This window comes from Rattus norvegicus, chromosome 1 (genome assembly GCF_036323735.1).
Source record: "Rattus norvegicus strain BN/NHsdMcwi chromosome 1, GRCr8, whole genome shotgun sequence".
Classification (NCBI taxonomy): domain Eukaryota; kingdom Metazoa; phylum Chordata; class Mammalia; order Rodentia; family Muridae; genus Rattus; species Rattus norvegicus.
The window spans coordinates 205,333,667-205,359,407 of record NC_086019.1 but is presented as its reverse complement, the minus strand read 5'-3'; the positions used below and the strand labels follow the sequence as shown (position 1 = coordinate 205,359,407).

The following is a 25,741-nucleotide window of genomic DNA, read 5'->3' as shown; positions in this document are numbered from 1 at the left end:
CAGCTGAGATGCCAGCTTTCCTACACACATCCTCCTACTGGTTGCCATGGAAACAAGTTCCCCTGAGGTTTGTACTTAATTAACAGTAAAGAGGTCATGTTGAGGAGGCTCAGTGGAAATGGTTGTGTTTGGCTGAGCCCAGGCTCTCCTGGCAGGCTGACTGGAAGTTGTACCCACTTTGAAAGCCTGGAGGCCTGTACTGACATGAGCTGCCCTGCCGTGAGGTGGTTGCAAAAGTTTCTTCATAACACACACACACACACACACGCACGCACGCACGCACGCACGCACGCACGCACACACAGCACATCGGTCAGCACTCTTGTACCCCATTTTCAAGCTGTTCTGGATTCCCGGCTTGCAGAGGCAGCCTGGGTGTAGGGGAACCTGTGAAGGGAAGCTCAGATATCAGGTGGAACTCTGAGCCTCCAGACCTTTCTAATTTCTCTGTCGGCCTCTCTAGGCCAGGGAGCCAAGACAGGACCTGTCTGGAGAGGCTTTGTCCTTTTCCCAAGATAAACCCTTGCGAATGCAATCTGTGGTTTATTTAATAATTTGGACATGGCAAGAAACAAGATTAACAAACAAGAGATAGCATAGAAAAAAATAACTTGTCAAAACCGTCCAAACTAGCGTGCTCTGTGATGCAGGCCCAGGCTGGCAGCAGCCCCCATTGGTGAAGTGCCCAATCATTGCCAGCCCAGCACATTTCTGTGGGAGGATCTAGTCACAGACTGATGGGATGGAGAGCAGGAGCTATTCCACATCAACCACCAGGGGTGTCATGTAGTCAGAATGCTTGATGCCAAAGGTGACTGTCGGGGCACAGGGCTTGTTTAGGGTCACCTAGGAGGAGGAAGAGTGTGAGGAGGAGTGTTCGAAGCCTGGGGCTGCAGTGAGGGGCTCAGTTCCTCCTGAACTTGAGCCCAAGGTTGCCAGTGTAATGGTCATGCTGTGTTCTGTAGCTGTGTTACTGGGGACAGTGGGCTAGTCCCTGGGGATGAGGCTACAGCTCAGGTTTGCTGTGACTGAAAGGTTACTGTGTGGGTCACTGCCGCAGTTGTCCAAGATCCTAACGGTACATTCCCCCCTCCTCACACACTTGCAGAGTGTAGGCCCTCCCTATACATATGGGATCATTTCCCCTGACCCTTATCTGACCCTTCTAGTTCCTGAACCTTTTCAGGGCTGTGGGCTCCTGGTCCTGGCTTCATGGTCTTATCCCCTGGGGGCTCCACACGGGCAGCCATGGTGTACTGTGGAGCCTTGAACTTGGTCACTTGAACCTCAGTCTGACGGTATGCTGCAGGACCTGGAGTCTGGAAGATGAAGAGGGCTCAGACAGGCTTGGCTTTCCCAGGGCATAAGGCCCCAGAGCATAGGGTTAGGTTTGATTCACCAAAGGCATCCTTAAGCTGCCCGTCAGCCATGGGACCAAACACTCTTCTGTTTATGGGGTAGGATGTCACTATCAGTCTCACTCTCACTGTGGCAGTGGCATTCCCAGTGGGTCAATCCATACCTCGTGGGTTATGTGCAAGGCCCCTTTCCCTGTTGGGACACTATCGTCTTGCTCTTGAGGGCAGAGGCCAGGGGCTGGTGAGGTCAACATACTCCTGGGCGTAATGTGCCCAATAAGGGGCTTTGCACTAACTGTTAATATGGGCAAGACATTTCTTCCCCTAAGTATCTCAAGACTCTGTTTCCCGCCTTGCTTCCATATCCTCTATGTAAAATTAGTGTTTGCTCTCCGGGCAGAACCCTACAAACACCTTAATTTGTTCTCAGTATTATCACATCTCCCAAGTTGGTCTCCTGCCCCTCCCCACTACTGTCTGTATCCTGAGCATGTGGAAGGTATCCAGAGGTGAAGGGGACCCAAGAGCTTCTACAGGGCAGTTGTTGGCTGGGACTCGGGGGTCTTGGGGAAGAGGGTCAGAAAGGTCATTGGGGCCAGGCCTTGTATTCAGCTGGGGTGACCCTTGCCTTGTGCAGGTCATCGCTGAAGCTGCCCAGCTTGCTGCGGCCCTTGATGGAGAAGGAGGGCTGGGAGACCTTGCCCACCGTGTGGGGCCCCATCACCACAGGCAGCATGTATGCGGCAGGGCCTGCGGGCGATGGGAGCCTCAGGCTGGGACAGGTCCGCTACCTCCCATCTGCGATGCCCTCTTCCTTTTGAAGTTCTCTGTTGGGCTACCCTTCCTCCACCCCTGCTGGGACCCCAACTCCATTCCATCGGTTAGTTGATTGGGCTGCAGCAGACCTGGAGTGCTGTCCACTCGGAAGGTCTTAGTCCGGGCAGAAATGGAATGGCTGGGTGCTGAGTCGAACACATGCTTGGTAGATTTCTCTGGAAAGTAATCACCTGGAGAGGAGGGAGGGTGTGCAGGAACAACAAGCATCTGGGGTTCCATATCCCACCCCCAACACTTGGGTGCCCATGAGGGATGTCCCAACAGTTAAGACACAAGGCTTCTAGACCCCAACATTGTGGTTGAACAGATTTGGTCAGGGATGTCCACAGTAGAAATACTGGCTCCAGGGCTGTTTTGAAGCAGTGAGCATGAGATCTGGTGTGGGCCTTGTCCCTGGACTCCAGGTAGAGTAGGATTGGTGGGCTTCAGGCTCTGCTGTTCAGGCCTGACAGTGTCTGAGAAGCAGGAGAAGTGAGGCTATCTGGCCTTCACATAGCTGGACATGCGTATTAGAGCCTGGAGCAGAAGGTAGGGGTCACTCACCCGGGCCGGGGGTCAGCAAGGTCTTTGTATGGTAGCGCCCCAGGATGGAGTAGGCAGGGCCAAGGTCCTTGCCAGTCCTCAGGATCTTGGGGTTCACACTGTAGCGAGGCCCTGGGGAGCAATTCTCCGCCAAGAGCATGGGGGCCCCACGGAAGCTGTAGGCCGGTGCTCGAAGCTTGGTGGGTGTGTGCTTCACAAAGCCTGTGGGCACAGGGGCTCAGGGCTGCTGGAGCCAGGCATCCTTCTCTCTGACGAGAGTTCCATCCCAGGCCACACCAGTCCTGGCTTCTTCCCCTGTCCCTAACGAGCCCGCCCGGCCTTAGGCAATCTTACCCGTGGTAGGTGGAATCAGGTACTTGGGTCCAGGACTGGTGTAGAGGGCCATGATGGGCCCCCGGGGACGATGGGGCCTCCAGGTGCCCACCCATACCTCCTCTGCCATGGCTGGCTCTGTCCCTGGACGAGAGGGTAACCAGGTGCTGGGGTGCCCTCCCTGGTGCATCTCATTCCTGGCCCTCATGTTCCCAGCCCTGGTGCTGCTGATACTGCATCTTGCAGACCCAATCCTTGCCCCGTGAAGACATGGGAGTCTCAAGCTGTTACAAGCAAAGGGAGCTCCCCATTTGGTGTGGTAAGCTCACCCCTTACCCAGCTACAAGATATGGGTGGGAGTCATGACTTCAGGACAGGCCCAGAGGAGATGCTTGTTCTGGCCCTGCGCTGACTATTCCTTTGGCTCTGAGGGAGCTTGGGCTGGTCAAAGAGCCCTGGGTGCAACTTTTCAAAGAGCTGTCTGACAAGGGTCCAGAGCTTCTTGGCTGAGCTGTGTCATGGACAGGAGGGGAGCAAATCGAGAGGCCTCACCTCCTCCGTGCAGGAATGGGCTTAGAGCAGCTTAGGACCTAGCCTCCTCACCGATGGCCTGTCCCCCTGGCGTCTGTGCCAGGCAATTCCCTAAAAAGGAGCATGGAGAGAAAGCTTCTCTTTCTCCCCCAGTTTTGAGAATTGGGGAGGGGTCCCTGCCCCTGAGCTCTAGAATGTGACTGTCCCACAAGGAGTTCTAGATCATAGTGTGTGTGATGGCGACAATGGCTTCTACCCAAGGCCTCTCTTCAGACCTTCCCCTTTCTAGAGACCCTGCTTTTGGGGAACTAACCCTCCCCAGGGCACCCCCATCCTCTCCCCGGACCTCTCCTTTAAGGGCTACGCACGTCTCCAGTGACCACATGCCTCTCCAGGAACTCCTACCTCTTCAGGGAGTCCCCAGCTCTCCAGGGAGCTCCCGCTGTCTCCAGGGAATGCCTCTTCCAGAGACCACCCCGGACTCCTCAGTGACCCCCTTACTTTCCAGGTTCTTTAACTCTTTGTGGTGCCTGGGTCAGATGTAGATACAGTGAGGTTGCAGGTTTCTCCTTAGCTTTGGCCCAGTCCAAGCCACTGATTTGGGGAAACTGGGGGCAGGGCTTTCTGATTATTGGGGATCTCAGAGTGCAGGTTTACGTTGAGACTGGGTTGATTGTGGTGGGCATATGCCAGAGAGGTTGCTTTCTCCCTACAGCTTCTTGGAGCTCTCTGTCCTTTTAGTTTCCCTCCTGGCAAAGCCCACCTCTCAGGACCCTGGTGTCCTCATGAGCAGTCAGGGTTTCCACACTTGACCTCAGTAAGGGTCTGGCTCTTAAGGTTCTGGCTCAGGTTGGACTCTCTTTCCTGGGTAAGTTTGGGAAGAGAGGTTTTCAAAGCTCCCAGAACCTATGTGTCAACTGGCTGTGCTCTTGCCTTATGTTTTATGCATAAGCCCTGCCAGCCTGCCTTTGTGTGTTAGGCTCCTCTATCCTGCCACTTTAGGCCCTGTGCCCCAGTGTTCATGTGATGTCCCGAGGTCGAGGCCGCTCTCACACATTGCTTCTGCAACGTGACCCTCATAAGAGTTTGTACCTCTTGGTGTATCTCTCAGGGTGCCCCTGAAAGGACTTTTTTGTGTGTCCTGGCTTTCAGGGAGAGAGAGAAGCTAGTGCATGGACTGCATTAGACTTTATTGATTTAACAGTTCGAGGGTGAATTTACTGGTGAAGAAGCACTGGTCTTAGCACATCCATGGCCACGTGTACGGCTGGTCCTATTGCTCGCAGAGGTCAAGCCATGTTTCGGGGCTGCTTATGTGTCCTCTTGAGCATCTAGCACTTGCACCTGAAAGAGAAATGTGTGGGGACCAGGAGAGCTGGTAACCAACAACCAGAGCCCCCAGTCCCAGAGGCAGACAGGGCTGTGCACACCAGCGGAGTAGACAGGTTCCTGCGCACTGTGGTCTACCCCTCCTAGCACCTTGGGGAGGGATTGTGTGCACATGCACTCCCTAAGTGGGACATAGTTCTTGGAGTGGGAGAGCAGTTCCAAGAGATGTTGGAAACTTCTCTGTGAGGTCTCCACCTCTGCCTCCTGATGGAGATCTAGGGATCAGGGAGGCCTGGTGATCAGGTATCATGCATGGGTGGGTATGGAAAGAGCTGCAGACGTTTGGGGATGGGAGTCCCAGCCCGATTACCAGCAGCTTGACCAGTTGCTCCTTATGCACCGGCTGCAGTTCATCAATGCAGGACTTGAGCTCTGTCAGCGCTGCCTTGGCCATGTCATTGACATTGTACTTGCCCAGGGGCCCTTCATAGAGCTCTTCTGGGGTCCCCACCAGGAGTGTTTGCAGGAATTCCATGAAAAACTCATTGTCATCCTCTGCTCTAGTCAGCCCTGTATTGCAAAGGGGATACAATGGCGAGGGAGGGACTTGATCTCCTGTCCTTCACTCCCAGGGTGACCTTCTGCAGATCCCTTCCCCATCACCACTAGTGGGAGCTGCTGTGGTTTCCCCTCTAACTTCCTGACCTCACCAGGGAAGAAAAGGGGGATTTCCCCCCGCCTGGGTTAACTGGATCCAGAGGGCCAGGTCAGATTGGATTGAGCCAGGGTGGACAGCATTGGCCTTGGTGGTTGGTGTTAGGTCAGGGTGGGTTGGGATAGGACTGGTGTCAACAGATTCCCAGCGCTTTGGGTGTGGGGTCAGTGACACAGGTAGGCACCGTCCACCTGGTCCCAGGATTCCAGCCTCTTGGTGCCCCTTACCTACCAAAGTGCTAGAAATAAGGCCCAGACTTACCACAGATGCAGAGCACGGTTAGAGCCACCAGCAGAAGAGCGCTGCTCCCTTTCATGATGACAGTCACAAGAACTGCTTGGGGGATACCAGGCTTTTATGCTGTAGAAGATGGCTTCTTGCCCAGAGGCGGGGCATACCTCACAGGATCTGGCAGGACAACTGGGCCGGGCATGTCACTGTGCTCCACCAGGTGCCAAGAAGTGCCAAACTTGAGTGGATCATAAGGGGGCTGTTGGCAAACATGTTGGGGTAAGTGGAATAAATCCAGGTCTGGGTAAACCTAGTGCTAGTTAACATGGAGGAGCGCCAAAGGTCATGGGTGGCTCCATGGTGCTGTGAAAATTTCTGGGATGGGTCTAGATCTCTGTGGTTGGGACCTCCACTTCTGCTTAATGAGCTGCCTGTCCTAGTCTGTGCTCAGGCTGAGACCACCCTACTACTACAGGCAGGAGAGGAGCGTGGGAACGTGAGGTCAGAGGGGTGGGGGCCTCTCAGGGTGGAGGACGCAGAGCCACAGGAGGTCTGAAGTTTGGAGGCAGTTCATTCAGCTGAGGTTGGCCTGAGAAGAGTTGCAGCTGCGCGTCGTCCCGCCTCTCTCCTATCCTCTGCTGCCACCTGGTGGCATGATGGCCTTTCTTACATGGTGCAGGTTGCAGATGTGCTCAGAATTCTGCAGAATTCTCCCTCTACCCACTGTCAGAGTGGGCCTCACCATCCCATGTCTGAGCAGGGCATCACGGCCTTCATCAACCCACCCTTTCTTTGATTGTACTTAGCCTTGCGTTTGCTCTGCCTGGCATAATCCCCGAGCCTTGCTCTATGCCCTTCAAATACTGTTCCAGTGTTCGGAGTTCTCGCCTTCTTAGACTCCTGCTTATAAGGAATATTCTCTAACCTTTGTTAGCATGAAACTAATCTATAGTGATGGAACCTGTTTGTGTGTGTAAGTCTACGAATGTGGGAGCAGTTGTGCAATGCGGCATCTGTCACCACAGTCAGTGGAGTGCAGATGGGCCTCCTCAGTGCTGTGGCGCTCACCTTGGGTCATCTTTAAATTCTGGCTCTGGGGGCTACATAGATAGCTTAGTGTGCTGGGGATAGCATACCACGACAGGGACTGCCAGCAACAGGCTGGGATGGAGACATCTTAGAGGCCTGCAGCAGCTCTTTGTAAAAAAATAAATAAAATAAAATAAAATAAAATAAAATAAAATAAAATAAAAGTTGTTCACATTTCTCCTAACCTTAGCCCTGGACAGTGGCTGTAAAGATTTCATTTGTGCATGACTGCTTTTCAGTTGGCTTTGGTGTGCATAATTATTCTATTATATCTGACTTTCCTACTCCCTTCTCCTGCTGTGGTGAATTCTGTGAAACTAGATGTTCCTTGATGTAATGATTCTTAAACAATTAAAAATTGAGGCATAGAAGTACAGCACAGCACAGCCCTAATGGCCCAGGTACGTGCTGTGTGTTCTCATCTTGGAAACAATGTAATAACTGCATAATAGTAGCTCCAGATTAATGCTTGACTTGTAAAGAAAGTTTGACGAAATTATTAGAAAATGAAATAGAGCCAACATTGGGAGCCTGAGAAAGGTAAAAGTTATTGAAGCTATGAAATAAATTTTGCACAACATTTGAGAGTGGTTCCTGGATAAGAAAGTATGAAGGAATCAGAGAAAGGACCAGAAGAGCTTGAAGGGGCTCGAGACCCCATATGAACAACAATGCCAACCAACCAGAGCTTCCAGGGACTAAGCCACTACCTAAAGACTATACATGGACTGACCCTGGGCTCCAACCTCATAGGTAGCATTGAATATCCTAGTAAGAGCACCAGTGGAAGGGGAAGCCCTTGGTCCTGCCAAGACTGAACCCCCAGTTAACGTGCTTGTTGGGGGGAGGGCGGTAATGGTGGGAGGATGAGGAGGGGAACACCCATATAGAAGGGAGGGGGAGGGGCTAGGGGGATGTTGGTCTGGAAATCCGGAAGGAGAATAACAATCAAAATGTAAATAAGAAATACTCAAGTTAATAGAGATGGAAAAAAAAGAAATAAAAAAATGACATTTCAAAAAAAAGAAAGTATAGAATATATAAAATTATATACTAGTAAAACTAAGTCAAAACACTGGGACCCTTTGGAGAGTCATTGTGGGCAATGTGCAGAAGCAGAAAGTTAGCAGAACCACTGAGCTAAGGGTTAACTTGATTCTTTCTGGCCACTGCCTGGCAGCTTTGTCCATGTCATTTATCACTAGAGCTTCACAGGAAAATGCAAGTAGCTGACCTCGGAGCTCTGAGCTCTGAAGTATAATAAGTCAAAAGTTAAAGTTTAAATAATGATAAGTTTGCAATTATTATTATTTTGGCCACAGGCCTGGGAATAGGGGAAGCTTGAAACTTTGGGGAACAATTGTAATTCTTAGTTTTTTGTGAGATGTGGTTATTCTTTTGACTTTGATTTGGCCATGGTTATATAATATCCTTTTTCCTACCTGCTTTTATTTTATTTACTTTTTTTTCTTTTTTTTTCGGAACTGGGGACTGAACCCAGGGCCTTGCGCTTGCTAGGCAAGCACTCTACCACTGAGCTAAATCCCCAACCCCTTATTTACTTATTTTTAAAGGAAATATTGACATTTATTTTTTAAAATCTTACATTTTTATTTTTTCCATTTTTATTAAATTGGGTATTTCTTATTTACATTTCAAATGTTATTCCCTTTCCTGGTTTCCTGTCCATCAACCCCCAACCCTTCCCCCTCCCCTTCTATATGGTTGTTCCCCTCCCCATCTACCTTCCATTACCACCCCCACCCAACAATCCCCTACACTGGGGGTCCAACCTTGGCAGGACCAAGGGCTTCCCCTTCCACTGGTGCTCTTACTAGGCTATTCACTGCTACCTATGCAGTTGGAGCCCAGGGTTAGTCCATGTATATAGTCTTTGGGTAGTGGTTTAGTCCCTGGAAGCTCTGGTTGCTTGGCATTGTTGTTCTTATGTGGTTGCAAGCCCTTTCAGCTCTTTCAGTCCTTTCTCTAATTCCTCCAACAGGGGTCCCATTCTCAGTTCAGTGGTTTGCTGCTAGCATTGACCTCTGTATTGGACATGCTCTGGATGTGTCTCTCAGGAAAGATCTATATCCGGTTCCTGTCAGCATGCACTTCTTAGCTTCATCCATCTTATCTAGTTTTGGTGTCTGTATATGTATGGGCCACATGGGGGGGGGGGGAGGCTCTGAATGGCCATTCCTTCAGCCTTTGTTCTAAACGTTGCCTCCCTATCACCTCCTATGGATATTTTTGTTCCCCTTTTAAAGAAGGAGTGAAACATCTGCATTTTGGTCATCCTTCTTGAGGTTCATGTGGTCCCTGCACTGCATCTTGGGTAATTCGAGTATTTGGGCTAATATCCATTTATCATACAATGTATGTTTTTCTGTGATTGGGTTACCTCACTCAGGATGATATTTTCCAGTTCTATCCATTTGCCTGTGAATTTCATAAAGTCATTGTTTTTGATAGCTGAGTAATATTCCATTGTGTAGATGTACCACATTTTCTGTAACCATGTCGGTGCAGGCGCCGACATATCCATTCCTCTGTTGAAGGACATCTGGGTTCTTTCCAGCTTCTGGCTATTATAAATAAGGCTGCAATGAACATAGTGGAGCACGTGTCTTTGTTACATGTTGGAGCATCTTTTGGGTATATGCCCAGGAGAGGTATAGCTGGTCCTCAGGTAGTGCAATGTCCAGTTTTCTGAGGAACCTCCAGACTGATTTCTGGAATGGTTGTACCAGTTTGCAATCCCACCAACAACAGAGGAGTGTTCCTCTTTCTCCACATCCTTGCCAGCATCTGCTGTCCCCGGAGTTTTTGATTTTAGCCATTCTGACTGGTGTGAGGTGGAATCTCAGGGTTGTTTTGATTTGCATTTCCCTTATGACTAAAGGTGTTGAACATTTCTTTAGGTGTTTCTCAGCCATTCGGCATTCCTCAGCTGTGAATTCTTTGTTTAGCTCTGAACCCCATTTTTTAATAGGGTTATTTGTTTCCCTGCGGTCTAACTTCTTGAGTTCTTTGTATATTTTGGATATCCCATTTGTTGATTCTTGATCTTAGAGCATAAGCCATTCGTGTTTTGTTCAGGAAATTTTCTTCAGTGCCCATGTGTTCTAGACAATTCACCACTTTTTCTTCTGTTCGTTTGAGTGTATCTGGTTTGATGTGGAGGTCCTTGATCCACTTGGACTTAAGCTTTGTACAGGGTGATAAGCATGGATCGATCTGCATTCCTCTACATGCTGACCTCCAGTTGAACCAGCACCATTTGCTGAAAATGCTATCTTTTTTCCATTGGATGGTTTTGGCTCCTTTGTCAAAAATCAAGTGATCATAGGTGTGTGGGTTCATTTCTGGGTCTTCAGTTCTGTTCCATTGGTCTATCTTTCTGTCTCTGTACCAATACCACGCAGTTTTTATCACTATTGCTCTGTAATACTGCTTGAGTTCAGGGATAGTGATTCCCCCAGAAGTCCTTTTATTGTTGAGGATAGTTTTAGCTATCCTAGGTTTTTTGTTATTCCAGATGAATTTGCAAATTGTTCTGTCTAACTCTCTGAAGAATTGGATTGGAATTTTGATGGGGATTGCATTGAATCTGTAGATCGCTTTTGGTAAAATGGCCATTTTTACTATATTAATCCTGCCAGTCCATGAGCATGGGAGATCTTTCCATCTTCTGAGGTCTTCTTCAATTTCTTTCTTCAGAGGCTTGAAGTTCTTATCATACAGATCTTTCACTTGCGTGGTTAAAGTCACACTGAGGTATTTTATGTTATTTGGGACTATTATGAAGGGTGTAGTTTCCCTAATTTCTTTCTCGGCTTGTTTCTCTTTTGTGTAGAGGAAGGCTACTGATTTATTTGAGTTAATTTTATACCCAGCCACTTTGCTGAAGTTGTTTATCAGCTTTAGTAGTTCTCTGGTGGAACTTTTGGGATCACTTAAATATACTATCATGTCATCTGCAAATAGTGATATTTTGACTTCTTCTTTTCCAATCTGTATCCCTTTGATCTTCTTTTGTTGTCTGATTGCTCTGGCTAGAACTTTGAGAACTATATTGAATAAGTAGGGAGAGAGTGGGCAGCCTTGTCTAGTCCCTGATTTTAGTGGGATTGCCTCAAGTTTCTCTCCATTTAGTTTAATATTAGCTACTGGTTTTCTGTATATGGCTTTTACTATGTTTAGTTATGGGCCTTGAATTCCTATTCTTTCCAGGACTTTTATCATGTAAGGGTGTTGAATTTTGTCAAATGCTTTCTCAGCATCTAATGAAATGATCATGTAGTTTTTTTTTTTTTTTTTTTTGGTTCTTTTTTTCGGAGCTGGGGACCGAACCCAGGGCCTTGCGCTTCCTAGGTAAGGGCTCTACCACTGAGCTAAATCCCCAGCCCCGATCATGTAGTTTTTAATCTTTCAGTTTGTTTATTACGTTGACGGTTTTCCATATATTAAACCATCCCTGCATGCCTGGGATGAAGCCTACTTGATCATGGTGGATGATTGTTTTGATGTGCTCTTGGATTCGGTTTGCAAGAATTTTATTGAGTATTTTTGCGTCGATGTTCATAAGGGAAATTGGTCTGAAGTTCTCTTTCTTTGTTGGGTCTTTATGAGGTTTAGGTATACGAATAATTGTGGCTTCATAGAAGGAATTCGGTAGTGCTCAATCTGTCTTAATTTTGTGGAATAGTTTGGATAATATTGGTATGAGGTCTTCTATGAAGGTCTGATAGAATTCTGCACTGAACCCATCTGGACCTGGGCTCTTTTTGGTTTGGAGACTTTTAATGACTGCTTCTATTTCCTTAGGAGTTATGGGGTTGTTTAACTGGTTTATCTGTTCCTGATTTAACTTCGGTACCTGGTATCTGTCTAGGAAATTGTCCATTTCCGGCAGATTTTCAAGTTTTGTTGAATATAGGCTTTCGTAGTAGGATCTGATAATTTTTTGAATTTTCTCTGATTCTGCAGTTATGTCTCCCTTTTCATTTCTGATTTTGTTAATTTGGACGTACTCTCTGTGTCCTCTGGTTAGTCTGCCTAAGGTTTTATCTATCTTGTTGATTTTCTCAAAGAACCAACTTTTGGTTCTGTTGATTCTTTCTATGGTCCTTTTGTTTCTACTTGGTTGATTTCAGCTCTGAGTTTGATTATTTCCTGCCTTCTACTCCTCCTGGGTGTATTTGCTTCTTTTTGTTCTAGAGGTTTTAGGTGTGCTGTCAAGCTGCTGATATAAGCTCTCTCCTGTTTCTTTCTGTAGGCACTCAGAGCTCTGAGTTTTCCTCTTAGCACAGCTTTCATTGTGTCCCATAAGTTGGGTATGTTGTACCTTCATTTTCATTAAATTCTAAGAAGTCTTTAATTTCTTTCTTTATTTCTTCCTTGACCAGGTTATCGTTGAGTAGAGCATTGTTCAACTTCCATGTATATGTGGGCGTTCTTCCCTTATTGTTATTGAAGACCAGCTTTAGCCCGTGGTGGTCTGATAGGACGCATGGGATTATTTCTATCTTTCTGTATTTGTTGAGGCCTGTTTTATGACCAATTATATGGTCAGTTTTGGAAAAAGTACCATGAGGTGGTGAGAAGAAGGTATATCCTTTTGTTTTAGGATAGAATGTTCTATAAATATCTGTTAAGTCCATTTGGTTCATGACTTCTGTTAGTCTGTCTATGTTTCTGTTTAATTTTTGTTTCCATGATCTGTCCATTGATGAGAGTGGGGTGTTGAAATTTCCTATTATTATTGTGTGAGGTGCAATGTGTGCTTTGAGCTTTAGTAAGGTTTCTTTTATGTATGTAGGTGCCCTTGTACATGGAGCATAGATATTTAGGATTGAGAGTTCATCTTGGTGAATTTTTCCTTTGATGAATATGAAGTGTTCTTCCTTATCTTTTTTGATGACTTTTCGTTGAAAATTGATTTTATTCGATATTAGAATGACTACTCCAGCTTGCTTCTTCAGACCATTTGCTTGGAAAGTTGTTTTCCAGCCTTTTACTGTGAGGTAGTGTGTGTGTCTCTGAGGTGTGTTTCCTCTAGGAAGCAGAATGCTAGGTCCTCATTACGTATCCAGTTTGTAAATCTGTGTCTTTTTATTGGGGAATTGAGTCCATTGATGTTGAGAGATATTAAGGAATAGTGATTGTTTTTCCTGTTATATTCATATTTGGATATGAGATTATGTTTGCGTGCTTTTCTTCTCTCTGTTTTGTTGACAAAACGATTAGTTTCTTGCTTTTTCTAGGGTGTAGCTTGCCTCCTTATGTTGGGCTTTACCATTTATTATCCTTTGTAGGGCTGGATTTGTAGAAAGATATTGTGCAAATTTGGTTTTGTCATGGAATATCTTGGTTTCTCCATCTATGTTAATTGAGAGCTTTGCAGGATACAGTAACTTTGGATGGCATTTGTGTTCTCTTAGGGTCTGTATGACATCTGTCCAGGATCTTCTGGCTTTCATAGTGTCTGGTGAGAAGTCTGGTGTAATTCTGGTAGGTCTGCCTTTATATGTTACTTGACATTTTCCCCTTACTGCTTTTAATATTCTTTATTTGTTTTGTGCATTTGGTGTTTTGACTATTATGTGACGGGAGGAGTTTCTTTTCTGGTCCAATCTATTTGGAGTTCTGTAAGCTTCTTGTATGTTTATGGGCATCTCTTTCTTTAGGTTAGGGAAGTTTTCTTCTATGATTTTGTTGAAGATATTTACTGGTCCTTTGAGCTGGGAGTCTTCATTCTCTTCTATACCTATTATCCTTAGGTTTGATCTTCTCATTGAGTCCTGGATTTCATGTATGTTTTGGGCCAGAAGCTTTTTCCGTTTTACATTATCTTTAATATTTGTGTCGATAATTTCTATGGAATCTTCTGCTCCTGAAATTCTCTCTTCTATCTCTTTTTTTTTTCGGAGCTGGGGACTGAACCCAGGGCCTTGTGCTTGCTAGGCAAGCGCTCTACCACTGAGCTAAATCCCCAACCCCTCTCTCTTCTATCTCTTGTATTCTGTTTGTGATGCTTGTATTGACGGCTCCTTGTCTCTTCCTTTAGTTTTCTATATCCAGGGTTGTCTCCTTTTGTGCTTTCTTTATTGCTTCTATTTCCATTTTCAATTCCTTCACCTGTTTGATTTTGTTTTCCTATAATTCTTTCAGGGATTTTTGTGATTCTTCTCTATAGGCTTCTTGTTTATTTATGTTTTCCTGCGTTTCTCTAAGGGAGTTTTTCATGTCTTTCTTGAAGTCCTCCAGCATCATGATCAAATGTGATTTTAAATTTAGATCTTGCTTTTCTGGTGTGTGTGGATATTCAGTGTTTGCTGTGGTGGGAGAATTGGGCTCCGATGATGCCTTGTAGTCTTGGTTTCTGTTGCTTGGGTTCCTGCGCTTGCCTCTCACCATCAGGTTGTCTCTGGTGTTACCTTGTTCTGCTATTTCTGACAGTGGCTTCACCATCCTATAGGCCCGTGCGTCAGGAGTGCTGTAGACCTGTTTTCCTGTTTTCTTTCAGCCAGTTATGGGAACAGAGTGTTCTGCTTTCAGGCATGTAGTCTTTCCTGTCTACTGGCCTTCAGCTGTTCCTGTGGGCATGTGTCCTGAGTCCACCAGGCAGGTCACTGGGAGCAGAGAAGTTGGTCTTATCTCCGGTCATTGGCCTGAAGTTGCTCCTCGGGGACTGCATTTCATCTCTCTGTGAGAGCAGCAACCAGAAGGACCTTCCCTGTCTTTTCTTGGGTCCCTGTGCATAGGGGTCCCAAATGGCAGTAGGTGTTTTCCTCTAGAGTCAGAAATGTGCGCAGAGTATAGTCTCTTCTGGCTTCCCAGGGGTGTCTGCCCCTCTGAAGTTTTAGCTCTCCCTTCTACAGGATTTGGGTGCAGGGAGCTGTTTGACTGGGTCTCTTCAGATCTGGGCGGTGTCTGGAGCGCAGGGGACCTGCAGCTTGAGTGTCCCTATCTTCCTGTTTCCAGAGGCCCTATACAGTTTCCTCTTGGGCCAGGGATGTGGGCAGGGGTGGTCTGTCCTGCCCTGCAGTCTCAGGAGTGCCCACCTGTCTGGGCGATGAGCTCCCTTCCCAAGGGGTTTGGGAGCAGGTAGCTGTGGGCTGGGATCAGTGAGGTTCAGGCTCCAGCTAGAAACCGGAAGTGTCCAGTCCCAGAGGAATTTTGCCTGTGTGTCCTGAGTCTACCAGGCAGGTCACTTGGAGCCAAAAAGTTGTTGTTATCTCTGGTTCTGGGCCTGAAGTCGCTCCTCGGGGGCTGGGTTTCAGCTCTTTGTGAGGGCAGCAACCAGAAGGGCCTGACCCGCCTTTTCTCGGGTCCCTGTGCACAGGGGTCCCAGATGGCGCTAGGCGTTTTCCTCTAGAGTCAGGAATGTGGGCAGAGTGTAGTCTCTTCTGGGTTCCCAGGCGTGTCTGCCCCTCTGAAGGTTTAGCTCTCCCTCCCACAGTATTTGGGTGCAGGGAGCTGTTTGACCGCGTCCCTTCAGATCCGGGCGGTGTCTCCTCATGTTGCATCTTATACACCCTCTGATCATCCAGTCTCTCTCCCTCGAGTACCTGAGTGCTGCAGCCATTTGGCATCATACTTCCTGGCCTACATCATGTCCAGACACCAGTATTTCTTGTATCACCATTACAGTTACTCCTTGACCAATACCATCTGCCTTTCCTACTGTCTTGTTCTGGTTGGCCTTTTTCAACTTGACATAAGCCTAGACATATCTGAGAAGATGGCATCCCAGTTGAAGAATTGCCTCTATCAGATTGGCCTGTGGGAAAGCCTATGGGGTATTACCTTGACCACTGATTGATGGGAGAAGTCTCAGCCCTCTGTGGGTTGGGTTTGTCTCCTGAGCACCAGTGGATCAGAGACTAGGCAGATAGATTTGGGATCTAAGTTTAGTTTTTAGTTTTTATTTGTGTGTGCATTTTTGTGAATGTTTGTGCGAGTAAGCGAGCACACACACACACACACACACACACACACACACACACACACACACGGAGACCAATAGAAGGCAGTTGATCCCTTGGAATTGGAGTTATGGTTGGTTGTGAGCCACTTGATGTGGGTTTAAGACCCAAATTCCGCTCCTCATAATTGAGCAGTAAGTGCTTTCAACCACTGAGCTATCTCTCCAGACCCAGTTCTAAGTTTTTATACTCAGTTTCCTTTCCTTTCCTTTCCTTTCCTTTCCTTTCCTTTCCTTTCCTTTCCTTTCCTTTCCTTTCCTTTCCTTTCCCTTCCCTTCCCTTCCCTTCCCTTCCCTTCCCTTCCCTTCCCTTCCCTTCCCTTCCCTTCCCTTCCCTTTTCTTCTCTTCTCTTCTTTTCTTTTCGAGATGGGTTCTTTGTGTAACAGCTCTGGCTGTCCTGGAACTAACTTTATGGACCAGGGCAGCCTCTGTCTTCCAAGTTCTGGGACTAAAGGTGTATGCACTACGTCTGGTTTTGAATTGTCTTTGGTTGTAAGTAAAAGCAAAGTGATGATCTGTGATGTATCAGATTACAATTTTTGCAAATGTGCAAATATGCTACATTTGTTAGATTATAGAATTCTTTGTAGCCATCTGCACATCTTCTGATTAGTTTTCTAATATTCATTTATGGATTTGATCTGCCCAAATGAAAACCATGTTGCACTGAAAACTCTTGTGGAAATTTGTTTTGAGACAGGAGTTCTCCCTATGAAGTCCTGGCTGTCTTGGAACTTGCTTTGTAGACCAGCTGGCCCCGAATTCTCAGAGATCCTCCTAATCTACCTCCTGAGTTCTGTGATCAAAGGTGTGCACCACTATGCCCAGGCTCTTGTGGAAATTTTAACATCATTAAAATACTGAGGATATAAACCAAGTCCATTTCTCTATGCTGTTAAAAAGTTGGGATCAAACTGACTTTGTTCAGAGAAACATTCATTTCTACAGTCGTCTTGTAGAAGGCTGTCTTCTGAGCCCACCAGCCATTACCACCTTCATGGGAAGCAGCTATGACTATTCATGAATGATCCTCAAGGTTGGTCATGTTGACCTTCCCTATAGAAGAGTGAGGGTCCTCAAAGCCTCACCTGAGATCTCAGCTACTCCTTCTGAACTTCCCTGCCAGCTGTATGTAGCGTGTCCTAGTTGCATGTGGTTGTGTGCTAGAATACATAGAGTGTGGAAGAGTAACGGGAGGGAGTCCATCTACTCAGCTCTGGGTATGTCAGGGTCCATGCTGGGCAATGCCTTGTTGGTCAAACAGCTGTTCTAGTCACCCACACTTCTGTAACTAACTCCTCACCCATGCCCTGTATGTAGGCCCAGCAAACTCCCTGGATTGCCAAGTTGAACCTGTGTGGAACGTACTTTGGTCTGTCGTTGGCACCCATCTGGGGTGCGTAGGTGTAGGAAAAGTTCATGTAACAAGTCTTGGCAGAACTTCTCTGGTAACCAGCATAACTAAAACCGCACTGGCAGTTGCTTACAGCTAGTTTTGACATTGGAATGGCTCATCTAGGATGCAAGGCACTGCTTTCTGTGGCAGTCGCAGTGCTGGTACACTTACAGGCACATGCTTCTCACCAGCTGGTGCCGAATTTATAATGGCGCACTGTTAAAGTGAAGGAGACAGATGGTCCACTGACTTTAGAGCTCAAGATTCCCTCCATGGTGGCTGTGCCAAAAGAAAACAGCACAAGGAATTCTCTCCTAAGTTACGTGTCTCTACCCTCTCAAACTGCCATCCCACAAACATGGATCAGGTAATGCAGTTTGTCGAGCCAAGTCGGCAGTTTGTAAAGGACTCAATTCGGCTGGTTAAAAGATGCACCAAACCTGATAGAAAAGAATTCCAGAAGATTGCCATGGCCACAGTGTTTGGATTCGCTATCAGGGGTTCATCGGCTTCTTTGTGAAACTGATCCACATTCCTATTAATAACATTATTGTGGGTGGGTGAGTCCTTTCTCATCATGGGACTGGTGAACCAATGAGGGGGTGACAAGCTCATGAAGTAAAAAGTTGCCTGGATGCTTTGTGGTTTTTGTTCCTTTCCTCCTTCCTATGACATTTTCTATTTCTAAATTAAAATAATTTCAAAATAAACATTTTTCCATAATAGGAAAAAAAAAAAAAAAAGAAGACAGCACAAGGCTAAGCCTCAAATCACACCTGTTGGGAATGGAATCCTGCACAGGACCATACACCTCAGAGCCACTCATTTCAGTGACAACAAAACTGAAAGCAAATTTATTTCAAGTCACCATCGTATTCAAGTAACACACACGACAGGAACTGACACGTCATCAAGGACATTACCTGGCATGGGAAGGGTTGGCTAGGGTTCTGTGAGTGGGTGGTCTTAGTAAACCTAGTAGCCACATTCTTGGTATGAGCTATGGAGTTTTACAAAAAGGAGCCCAAACTAGTTTCTGTGCTCTTAGTTTTGGTGGGGGGTGGCATTTGAGACGCGGTCTCTCTGTATAACCCTGGCTGTCATGGAACTCATTCTGTAGACCAGGCCGCCCTGGAACTCAAGAGATCTACCTGCCTCTGCCTCCCAAGTGCGGGGATTAAAGGCGTGTGCCATCACCGTCAGGCTGGATTAACCGGTATTAATACTTTCAGGCTTTAGCTCAGGTTTCCATAGGTGTTTGGTCTCAACATCCTCAACCCTACTTTATAGAAAGATACTTTATATGTAAGATAATGAAAATCTGTTCTGACAACTTTTTGAGCAGATTTAACATAGATTTACTGAGGAAGTGTGAGAAAGTACTCCATGAATTGGGCATTTGCAAGGGAGAAATACTGCCTTTGCTAACTGTAAACTTTGTGCCCTCTCTTTCAAAGAACTCCTTGGGAAGTGTGTTAGCCACAGGCGGAGGCAGAGAAAGCTGAATGCTTTCAGAACCTTATTTCCAAATAAATTCTTGTCAAGGTCATTCAACAAACTCTCCTCACCCCACTGACCTCTCCTTCTGTGTCTCCTACTACTTTATTTTGCCTCTCTTCAAAGCCCTCTGTTAGCCACCATTCCTCCATGGTTCCTCAGTTGCCAGTGAATCACCCCCATTGCAGCCCATTTGTCCCTGTGACCAGCCAAGTCCTCCTTTGGAAGCCAAACTCTCTCAACCTCTCCACACCAACTCCCCAAACCTGTTACAGACCCTCCCTCTCACTGTTTGCCAAGAGCCTATGTTCCTAAAATATCCTATGTTCCTAAAATATTTCATTTTCAGAACCCATTTGGACATCCCAGAAAAGACTATTCTGATGTTACAAAAACCTCTCAAATTGTTCTCCCCAACACAACCATACCCTGGTTTCAGGTAACAGATGTTCCCCATTTAACCTTATATAGCCAATTTCAATTTCCATGGCTCCTCTAAAAATTTCTGACTCCAGATAAGTATTCCTGACAACCAACAGCCTAGTTTTCCTGTCTATTGCTTATCCAAGAGGGCTGGATCTCTCCCACTTTCCTTGGTTTTGGGACTCCTCTTTCTGACCACCAGGACCACAAAACTAACAGTTTCAAATGTACATCCAAGATAAAACAAATCTTTTCTAAACTCCTTAACTTTACCTCTGTTCCTAGTCTGTCTGCCTCCACAGATTTCAAATCAACTGTAGACTGCTCCAGGAACTCCAGCCATTTCTGCTCCAGCCATCCTGGCCCAGCCTTACAGACTACACTTTCCTGTGGTACACAACTGAAACAGCCTACTCTTTCTGTCCTTGACCAGCAACCCAGCTTCCTTGGGGAGTGGAGCCACTTTCCTGTCAGACTCAGCTCAATGGGCCTGCTTCGAGGGGAGCCAACTAGAGAGGACTGGTAGAAAATAAAGATGTCGATTGCCTTGTACCTGACTGACAGCCAAGCACTTATTTCTCTTCTCTATTCTTAATAACTGTGAACTTGTAATTAACCTCCTTTATAGAGAGATGCTGAGATAATAGGACTGAGGTAAAACCTAAGACTCACTGTCAGTGGCGAACTTCCTGCTCTGCTCTTTGAAGGGCCTCATGAGTGGCCCATATCCCCATGCCCAACTCTGCATTGCCCCTGTGACCTCAGCTGTTTCTCCTCAGAGGCCTCCTCAATCAACTGGTGTGACGGTTAGGATTGTCAACTTGACAGAATTTAGAATTATCTGAGAGAGGGGCCTCTGGGCGTGCCTGTAGGGTGCTAGCCTATGTTCATAGATGTGGAAAGACACATTAATTGTGAGAAGGGCCATTTCCTGGGCAGGGGATTCTGAGCTGTATAAAAGAGAAAGCAGTTGACTACTAGCAGTGCATTGCTCTCTCCTCCTTATCTTCCTTCCCCTCCCCCTCCTCCCTTTCTCTTTTTCTTTTTTGGCTTTTCAAGACAGGGTTTCTCTGTGCAGCCCTGGCTGTCCTGAATTACTGCAGACCATCTCTGTAGACCAAAGATCTACCGGCCTTTGTCTCCCAAGCACTGGGATTAAAAGCATGCGCTACCAACTGCCTGGCATTGCTCTCTGCTTCTTGATTGTAGCAGCAATGTGACCAGCTCCCTCAGCCTTCCTTTACTGTGACTTTCCTACCACGAAGAACTGTAACTTGAACTAATGCAGAATAAAACCCTTTCTCAAATTGCTTCTGTCAGAGTATTTTATCACAGCAGCAGGAAAAGAAACTAAGATACTTGGGGCAGAAGCAAAGTTCTGGTTTATTGTCCCTGTCCCAGTGACAGATGTGGATTTGCAGGTGTTGGAACTCTCTTTATTGACACCAACTCACAGCTTCCTACTATAAAACTCCAGAATGTTCAGCAAGCAGCAGCTTCATGTCCTTTGATGAGGACAAAGCCATGATTTGTGTGGGTGGCTAAGTCTGGGAAAGGAACCGGCAGACAGATGGCTTTCCTCGGGTAACACGCTACTTTAACTCCCCCGGTAGGTGGTGTAGGACCATGGGCTCAGCAGCAGAGGTACGTGGAACTTCTGGGTCTCCTTTGTAATAGTGAAAACAACCTATGAGAAGCAGAGAAGGCACTTAAAGGCACTGAAGATGGTGAGTCCTTCCTGCAACAGCCCCTGGGTCTTCCAGACAGCAGGAGTTCTGGTGCCTGGAAGCTGGAGATGCTTAGATAAAATCTGATGTTACCGTTTGAATAGTGTCTCCAACAAGAGATGCCTTGTTGCTAGTTGGTGGGCTTTGGGGAAGTGATTTGATCCTGAGGGATCTGATTGGATCAACTGGTTAAACTCTTGGAATTAACTGGATCCGTCATATGATGACGTCATTAGTAGTGTACTGGCTGGTTTTGTGTGTCTGCTTGATACAAGCTGAAGTTATTGCAGAGAAAGGGGCCTCAGTTGAGGAAATGCCTCCAGGAGACCCAGCTGTAAGGTATTTTCTCAGCTAGTGATCAAGTGGGGAGGACCCAGCCCATTGTGGGTGGTGCCATCCCTGGGCTGGTAGTCTTGGGTTCTATAAGAGAGCAAGCTGAGCAAGCCAGAGGAAGCAAGCCAGTAAGTAACGTCTGTCCATGGCCTCTGCATCAGCTCCTGCCTCCTGACCTGTGTGAGTTCCAATCCTGACTTCCTTTGGTGATGAACAGCAATGTGGAAGTGTAAGCCAAATAAACCCTTTCCTCCCCAACTTGCTTCTTGGCCATGATGTTTGTGCAGGAATAGGAACCCTGACTAAGACAAGTAGGTACTGAAACTTGGAGGTGGGTCCTGCTGGAGGAAGGTCTCTGAGCAGAGTCTAAGGGAACCATGTCTTTTCTTGTGTTCCTTTCTGCTGCTTGTCCACCGTGAGGTGACAGCTCTCTTTCACATGTACCCACTGCCATAGTGAGTGCACAGAGCATCATGGGCTGAAATAATGAGACCAAATAAATAATTCTCCCTTATGCTGCATCAGGGCTGTAGAAGTTACTAACACACCCAGTGTTCCTGGGTCTGGGTTCAGATGAGAATCTGTCTACAAAGGAAGAAGAGACAGCCTCAGTGTGGCCTCTCCCTCCCACCCACCTGATCCAGGGGCAGCTCAGTGTGTCATCATGAAGTATCATGGTGCCTTAGGTCCCTGGACACCTTCTGAGAGCACAAAGGAGATGAGTTCACTCGCTTGTTACCACCCTGGGAGAGGTAGGGCCAGTCTGACCCTGGTCTGGTCAAAGTGAATCAGGGTCCAACTGCTCTACGCACCCATGGCACTCACCTCTACATATGGGTAAAAGCTCTCTTGACCCCGCTCTTTCCAGTAGCGCTCCGTGTCGAAGGACAGCTTATAGGTGCCTGGCTTCATCTGGCTTTGTGTCAGGAGCCCAGGACAGCGACCATCCAGGTTTGTGTAGCTATGAAGAGACAAGTGAGAGAAGAGCTGAGAAACCTCCCTCCCTAGCTTTTCTGATCTGCATGCCAATATCTACAGATGATTCCCACAGTCTCACAGAAGGAGCACAGACGCGGCCAGGATAGGGAGGGCAATGGTTCCTAAGGATATCGCCATGCTGCCTATTTAGGAAATCACAAAGCAGAGAAGCAAAAGATAAAACCTCAGGTTTGTGAAAGACTGAGCCAGGAGGGGACAAGCCACGCCCTGTTCTCACAGGCAGGTCAGAGGGAGGAGATGTGTGAGCCTGTCTCCCTTAAATAGAACATGCTCTCAAGGCCACAAATCTACCAGCTTCGGCTGGCTAAACCTGAAACAAGCCCCCAACAGAGCATGTACCAGGGGCATGGCCAGGGCCAGGACCAGAGCCTGGCTCACTGAGGTTGAAAGGCCCAGTCCTGAACCAGAGTAGGATCTTGGTTTTACCTCAGTCCTATTATCTCAGCCTCCCTCTGTAAAGGAAGTTAATTACAAGTTCACAGCTATTAAGAGTAGAGAAGAGAAATAAGCGCTCTGCCTTCACCCTGGCACAAGGTGATTGCAGTCTTTATTTTCTGCCAGTCCTCTCAGTTGGCTCCCCTTGCAGCAGGCTGAGTCTGACAGGCAAGTGGGTCCCCTCCCAGCAGGCCCACTGGGCTGAGTCTGACAGGCAAGGACCCAACAAAGCTGTCTCTGACATCCTATGACATTGTCCCAGGTATGCACATCTGGTGAAAAGGCTATTTCGTCACCATCCCTGTTATCTGAGATGAGGAAAAGGAGGCTCAGGGATCAAGAGGGCAATGGTCAGTCCTGCCTTCCAGCCCCCAGTGGTCACACAGGACCACTCAGTGTTGTCCTGGTCTTACTACTCCACCTCAGTACCTGCCTAAGATCTTCCCCAGGGGGGGACCCAGGAAGGGCACTGCTGCTGGAGATAGTACTTACGGATTCCAGCCCAGGAACTGTCTCCTACCTTGTTCTCAGCTCCATCCACTGCTGACTGGGGGCCTCCAGGCGGCACAAACGTAGGCAGAGGCCTTGGGCAGGGAGCCCTGAGGCAGTATCTAGTACATGAGTAGTCAGGGGACTGCTTTCTGTAGCCATGTTGCCAGCCTGAGCAGAGAGAGTGAGCGTGATCACCTCGGCGCCAGTATGTACAGGCCCAGCTAGCTGCCTCTTCGATCTTGTTGCGAGGAAAGCAAACAAAGAGCTCTACTGCCCAGAGGCAGGCTGAGTTGCAGGATAGGATGCCAAGTGCTAAACAAAGCTGACCTGTGCCCTCTTTTGCCCCTGCCTGGACACCACCCTCTTTCCCTTGTGTAAACCCTTCAGTTTCAGCAGGCCTTTAGTGTCCGAGAACCCAGCTGTCTGATGCCTCTGGCACATATGTCTCCTAGGAACAACCCTGCTCCCAAGCTCCCACACCCGCCTCCGTCTCTGTCTCCGTAGGTATCAGACGGGGTACAAGCCAACTCCTTACCTGTGGCCCGCCTAGGTGTCTCTGGAGCGTCATCAGTCGCGGGGCGGTCCTGGAACTCATGCCCTGCCCTGGAGCTCTGGTCTGTGCAACTCTGATAGTCACCCTGCCAGCCTCAACAAGCTCCTCTGGTCAGCCAGAACCTGCTCCACCCAAGGCCCCGCCCCAACTCCTGGGGCCACCTATTTGAACTCTTCTGGGAAAGCCACTTCCTTCCGCCAGAAGAGCCCTGGCAGCCTCCTGGGTTTTTTGGGCCTGAGGGGGTGTTGATTTAAAGGAAAAGAATGGACCCGGTTGGGAGCTTGCTGTGGGGAGGAGTCGGGGAAGGGGGTTGCTGGGGACCGGTAGTTCTGAGAGAGGCGGGGCCAGTGGGGCCTACTGCAAAGACTGGTGGGAAATTGGTTAGGTTGCTGGGTCAGGGAAAGGGAAATAATTGAGTGGTTAAAACACAGAGGATGCTCAGAGTCATTTTGATTTGCATTTCCTTGGTGATTAAGGCCATTGAACATTTCTGGAAACAGCCTAGAAGCTCCTCAACAGAAGAATGGATAAAGAAAATGTGGTACATTTGCACAATGGAATACTACTCGGCTATTAAAAACAATGACATCATGAAATTTGCAGGCAAATGGATGGGACTAGAAAATATCATCCTGAGTAAGGTAACCCAGACCCAGAAAGACATACAAGTGGATATTAGCCATAAAATACAGGATAACAACGCTACTTACAATCCTCAGACCCAAAGAAGGTAACAAGGAGGGATCAAGGGAGGATGAATGAATCTCACTCAGAATGGGGAGTAAAATAGACATCGGAGGTGGATGGATGGAGGGAACTGGGTGAGATGAGGGTGGGGAGGGGAACAGGAGGGATGAAGTGTGAGGAGGACTGAGGGAGAGAGAACTGGGGGAAAGAACAGAAATTGGGGGCGGTGGTGGGCTGCTCTGTTTGAGCCACCTCCCCATGGCATGCTCCTCCTGGGTTCCACTCTTTTCCTGTAAGTCTACACCCTTCACGTCCCCAAACTGAGCAAGTTTCCAGGGCTCATCTGGCAAAAGGTGGCTTTCTTTGATGTGTTCAAATAGGGTCAAGGGAAACTCTCAGGAATCTATGAGGGTGACCCTAGCTAAGACTCCTGGCAACAGGGGATGTGGAACCTGATATGGCCGCCTCCTGTAACCAGGCACACTTCCAAATGGAGGGATGAGGACACCAACCAACCCACAAAACTCTCAACCCAAAGTTTGTCCTGCCTACAAGGCCTTCTGGGGTTAAACATGGAGCAGAGATTGAGGGAATGGCCAACCAATGAATCACCCACCCTGAGACCCATCCATGAGAGAAAGCCTACCCCTGGCACTGTTAATGATATTCTGTTATACCTGTAGACAGGAACCTAGCTAGCATAATCATCCTCTGAAAGGCTTCACCCAGCAGTAGATGGAAACAGATGCAGAGACCTACAGCCACACATTAGTCGGAGCTTGGGGAATCTTGTGGAAGAAAGGGAGGAAGGACTAAAGGAGCCAGAGAAGTCAAGGACAGCACAAAAAAGTCCTACAGAATCAACTAACCTGGGCTCATAGGGGGTCACAGGGATTGGACTGCCACTCAAAGTCAAGCATGGCATGGACCTAGGCCTCCTACACATAGGTAACTGGCGTGCAGCTTCGTCTTCGTGTGGGTCTCTGAACAACTGGAGCAGGGGCTGTCTCTCGCTCTGCTGCTTTCCTTTGGAACCTTTTCCCTTAAGTGGGCTACCTTGTCTACTCCTACTGCAACTGGATATGCCACGGCGGGTTGCTATCTACAGGAGGAGAGACTGAGAGGAGAGGAGGGAGGGGAAGCTGTGATCAGGATGTAAAGTAAATAAATAAACTAATTAATGGGTGTGGGGGAAAGCACTGAGGAAGAGAGTTCAATTCTGGGACCCAGGAATTGTAATAGGGGAAGTTGAGAACTGACTCCA

At 47.6% G+C, this 25,741-nt stretch overlaps 3 protein-coding genes and 2 pseudogenes across 6 annotated transcripts; 2 read left to right on the top strand and 3 right to left on the bottom strand.

Moving 5' to 3' along the window:
• Positions 1 to 525: 525 nt before the first annotated feature.
• Positions 526 to 3,807, bottom strand: Cimap1a (ciliary microtubule associated protein 1A). Of its 3 annotated transcripts, none has more exons than NM_001108924.1 (7): positions 3,603 to 3,733; positions 3,072 to 3,188; positions 2,739 to 2,939; positions 2,264 to 2,365; positions 1,981 to 2,108; positions 1,179 to 1,319; positions 526 to 846 (listed from the first exon to the last, which is right to left on the bottom strand). In NM_001108924.1, the coding sequence occupies exons 2-7, from the start codon at positions 3,178 to 3,180 to the stop codon at positions 757 to 759; spliced, it is 771 nt and encodes a 256-aa protein (NP_001102394.1). In that variant the 5' UTR covers positions 3,181 to 3,188; positions 3,603 to 3,733; the 3' UTR covers positions 526 to 756. The 3 variants fall into 3 exon arrangements, with proteins under 3 accessions (NP_001102394.1, XP_006230625.1, XP_038941313.1); XM_006230563.5 differs by having other exon boundaries at positions 531 to 846; positions 1,987 to 2,108; positions 3,072 to 3,194; positions 3,603 to 3,807; XM_039085385.2 differs by having other exon boundaries at positions 531 to 846; positions 1,987 to 2,108; positions 3,072 to 3,194; positions 3,387 to 3,753.
• A 142-nt stretch (positions 3,808 to 3,949) lies between these two features.
• The window catches only part of Sec61g-ps3 (Sec61 translocon subunit gamma, pseudogene 3), a 34,628-nt pseudogene continuing 12,836 nt past the window's right edge, over positions 3,950 to 25,741 (top strand).
• On the bottom strand, positions 4,752 to 7,192 carry Scgb1c1 (secretoglobin, family 1C, member 1). Of its 2 annotated transcripts, NM_001107561.1 has the most exons (3): positions 5,887 to 5,971; positions 5,281 to 5,480; positions 4,752 to 4,925 (listed from the first exon to the last, which is right to left on the bottom strand). In NM_001107561.1, exons 1-3 carry the CDS (start codon positions 5,939 to 5,941, stop codon positions 4,893 to 4,895), a joined length of 288 nt encoding a protein of 95 aa, NP_001101031.1. In that variant the 5' UTR covers positions 5,942 to 5,971; the 3' UTR covers positions 4,752 to 4,892. The 2 variants fall into 2 exon arrangements, with proteins under 2 accessions (NP_001101031.1, XP_038934839.1); XM_039078911.2 differs by having other exon boundaries at positions 4,755 to 5,480; positions 5,887 to 7,192.
• LOC134478892 (protein transport protein Sec61 subunit gamma-like) lies at positions 10,860 to 20,562 on the top strand (annotated as a pseudogene).
• Urah (urate (5-hydroxyiso-) hydrolase) lies at positions 20,613 to 24,009 on the bottom strand. Its single transcript, NM_001134507.1, has 4 exons — positions 23,773 to 24,009; positions 23,266 to 23,405; positions 22,137 to 22,272; positions 20,613 to 20,938 (listed from the first exon to the last, which is right to left on the bottom strand). The coding sequence occupies exons 1-4, from the start codon at positions 23,830 to 23,832 to the stop codon at positions 20,849 to 20,851; spliced, it is 426 nt and encodes a 141-aa protein (NP_001127979.1). The 5' UTR covers positions 23,833 to 24,009; the 3' UTR covers positions 20,613 to 20,848.

What these genes read in the sequence shown, in the direction of transcription:
- Urah (NM_001134507.1), bottom strand. Translation starts at nt 23,832, where the DNA reads ATGAGTTCCAGGACCGCCCCGCGACTGATGACGCTCCAGAGACACCTA. An exon ending in GACACCTAGGCGGGCCACAG is followed by an intron (nt 23,406 to 23,772) that starts GTAAGGAGTTGG and finishes CTCTCTGCTCAG; the next exon opens with GCTGGCAACATGGCTACAGA. An exon ending in TGGATGGAGCTGAGAACAAG is followed by an intron (nt 22,273 to 23,265) that starts GTAGGAGACAGT and finishes GTCTCTTCATAG; the next exon opens with CTACACAAACCTGGATGGTC.
- Cimap1a (NM_001108924.1), bottom strand. Translation starts at nt 3,180, where the DNA reads ATGGCAGAGGAGGTATGGGTGGGCACCTGGAGGCCCCATCGTCCCCGG. An exon ending in CCTGATTCCACCTACCACGG is followed by an intron (nt 2,940 to 3,071) that starts GTAAGATTGCCT and finishes CTGTGCCCACAG; the next exon opens with GCTTTGTGAAGCACACACCC. An exon ending in ATGACCTGCACAAGGCAAGG is followed by an intron (nt 1,320 to 1,980) that starts GTCACCCCAGCT and finishes TTCATCTTCCAG; the next exon opens with ACTCCAGGTCCTGCAGCATA.
- Scgb1c1 (XM_039078911.2), bottom strand. Translation starts at nt 5,941, where the DNA reads ATGAAAGGGAGCAGCGCTCTTCTGCTGGTGGCTCTAACCGTGCTCTGC. An exon ending in AACCGTGCTCTGCATCTGTG is followed by an intron (nt 5,481 to 5,886) that starts GTAAGTCTGGGC and finishes TTTGCAATACAG; the next exon opens with GGCTGACTAGAGCAGAGGAT.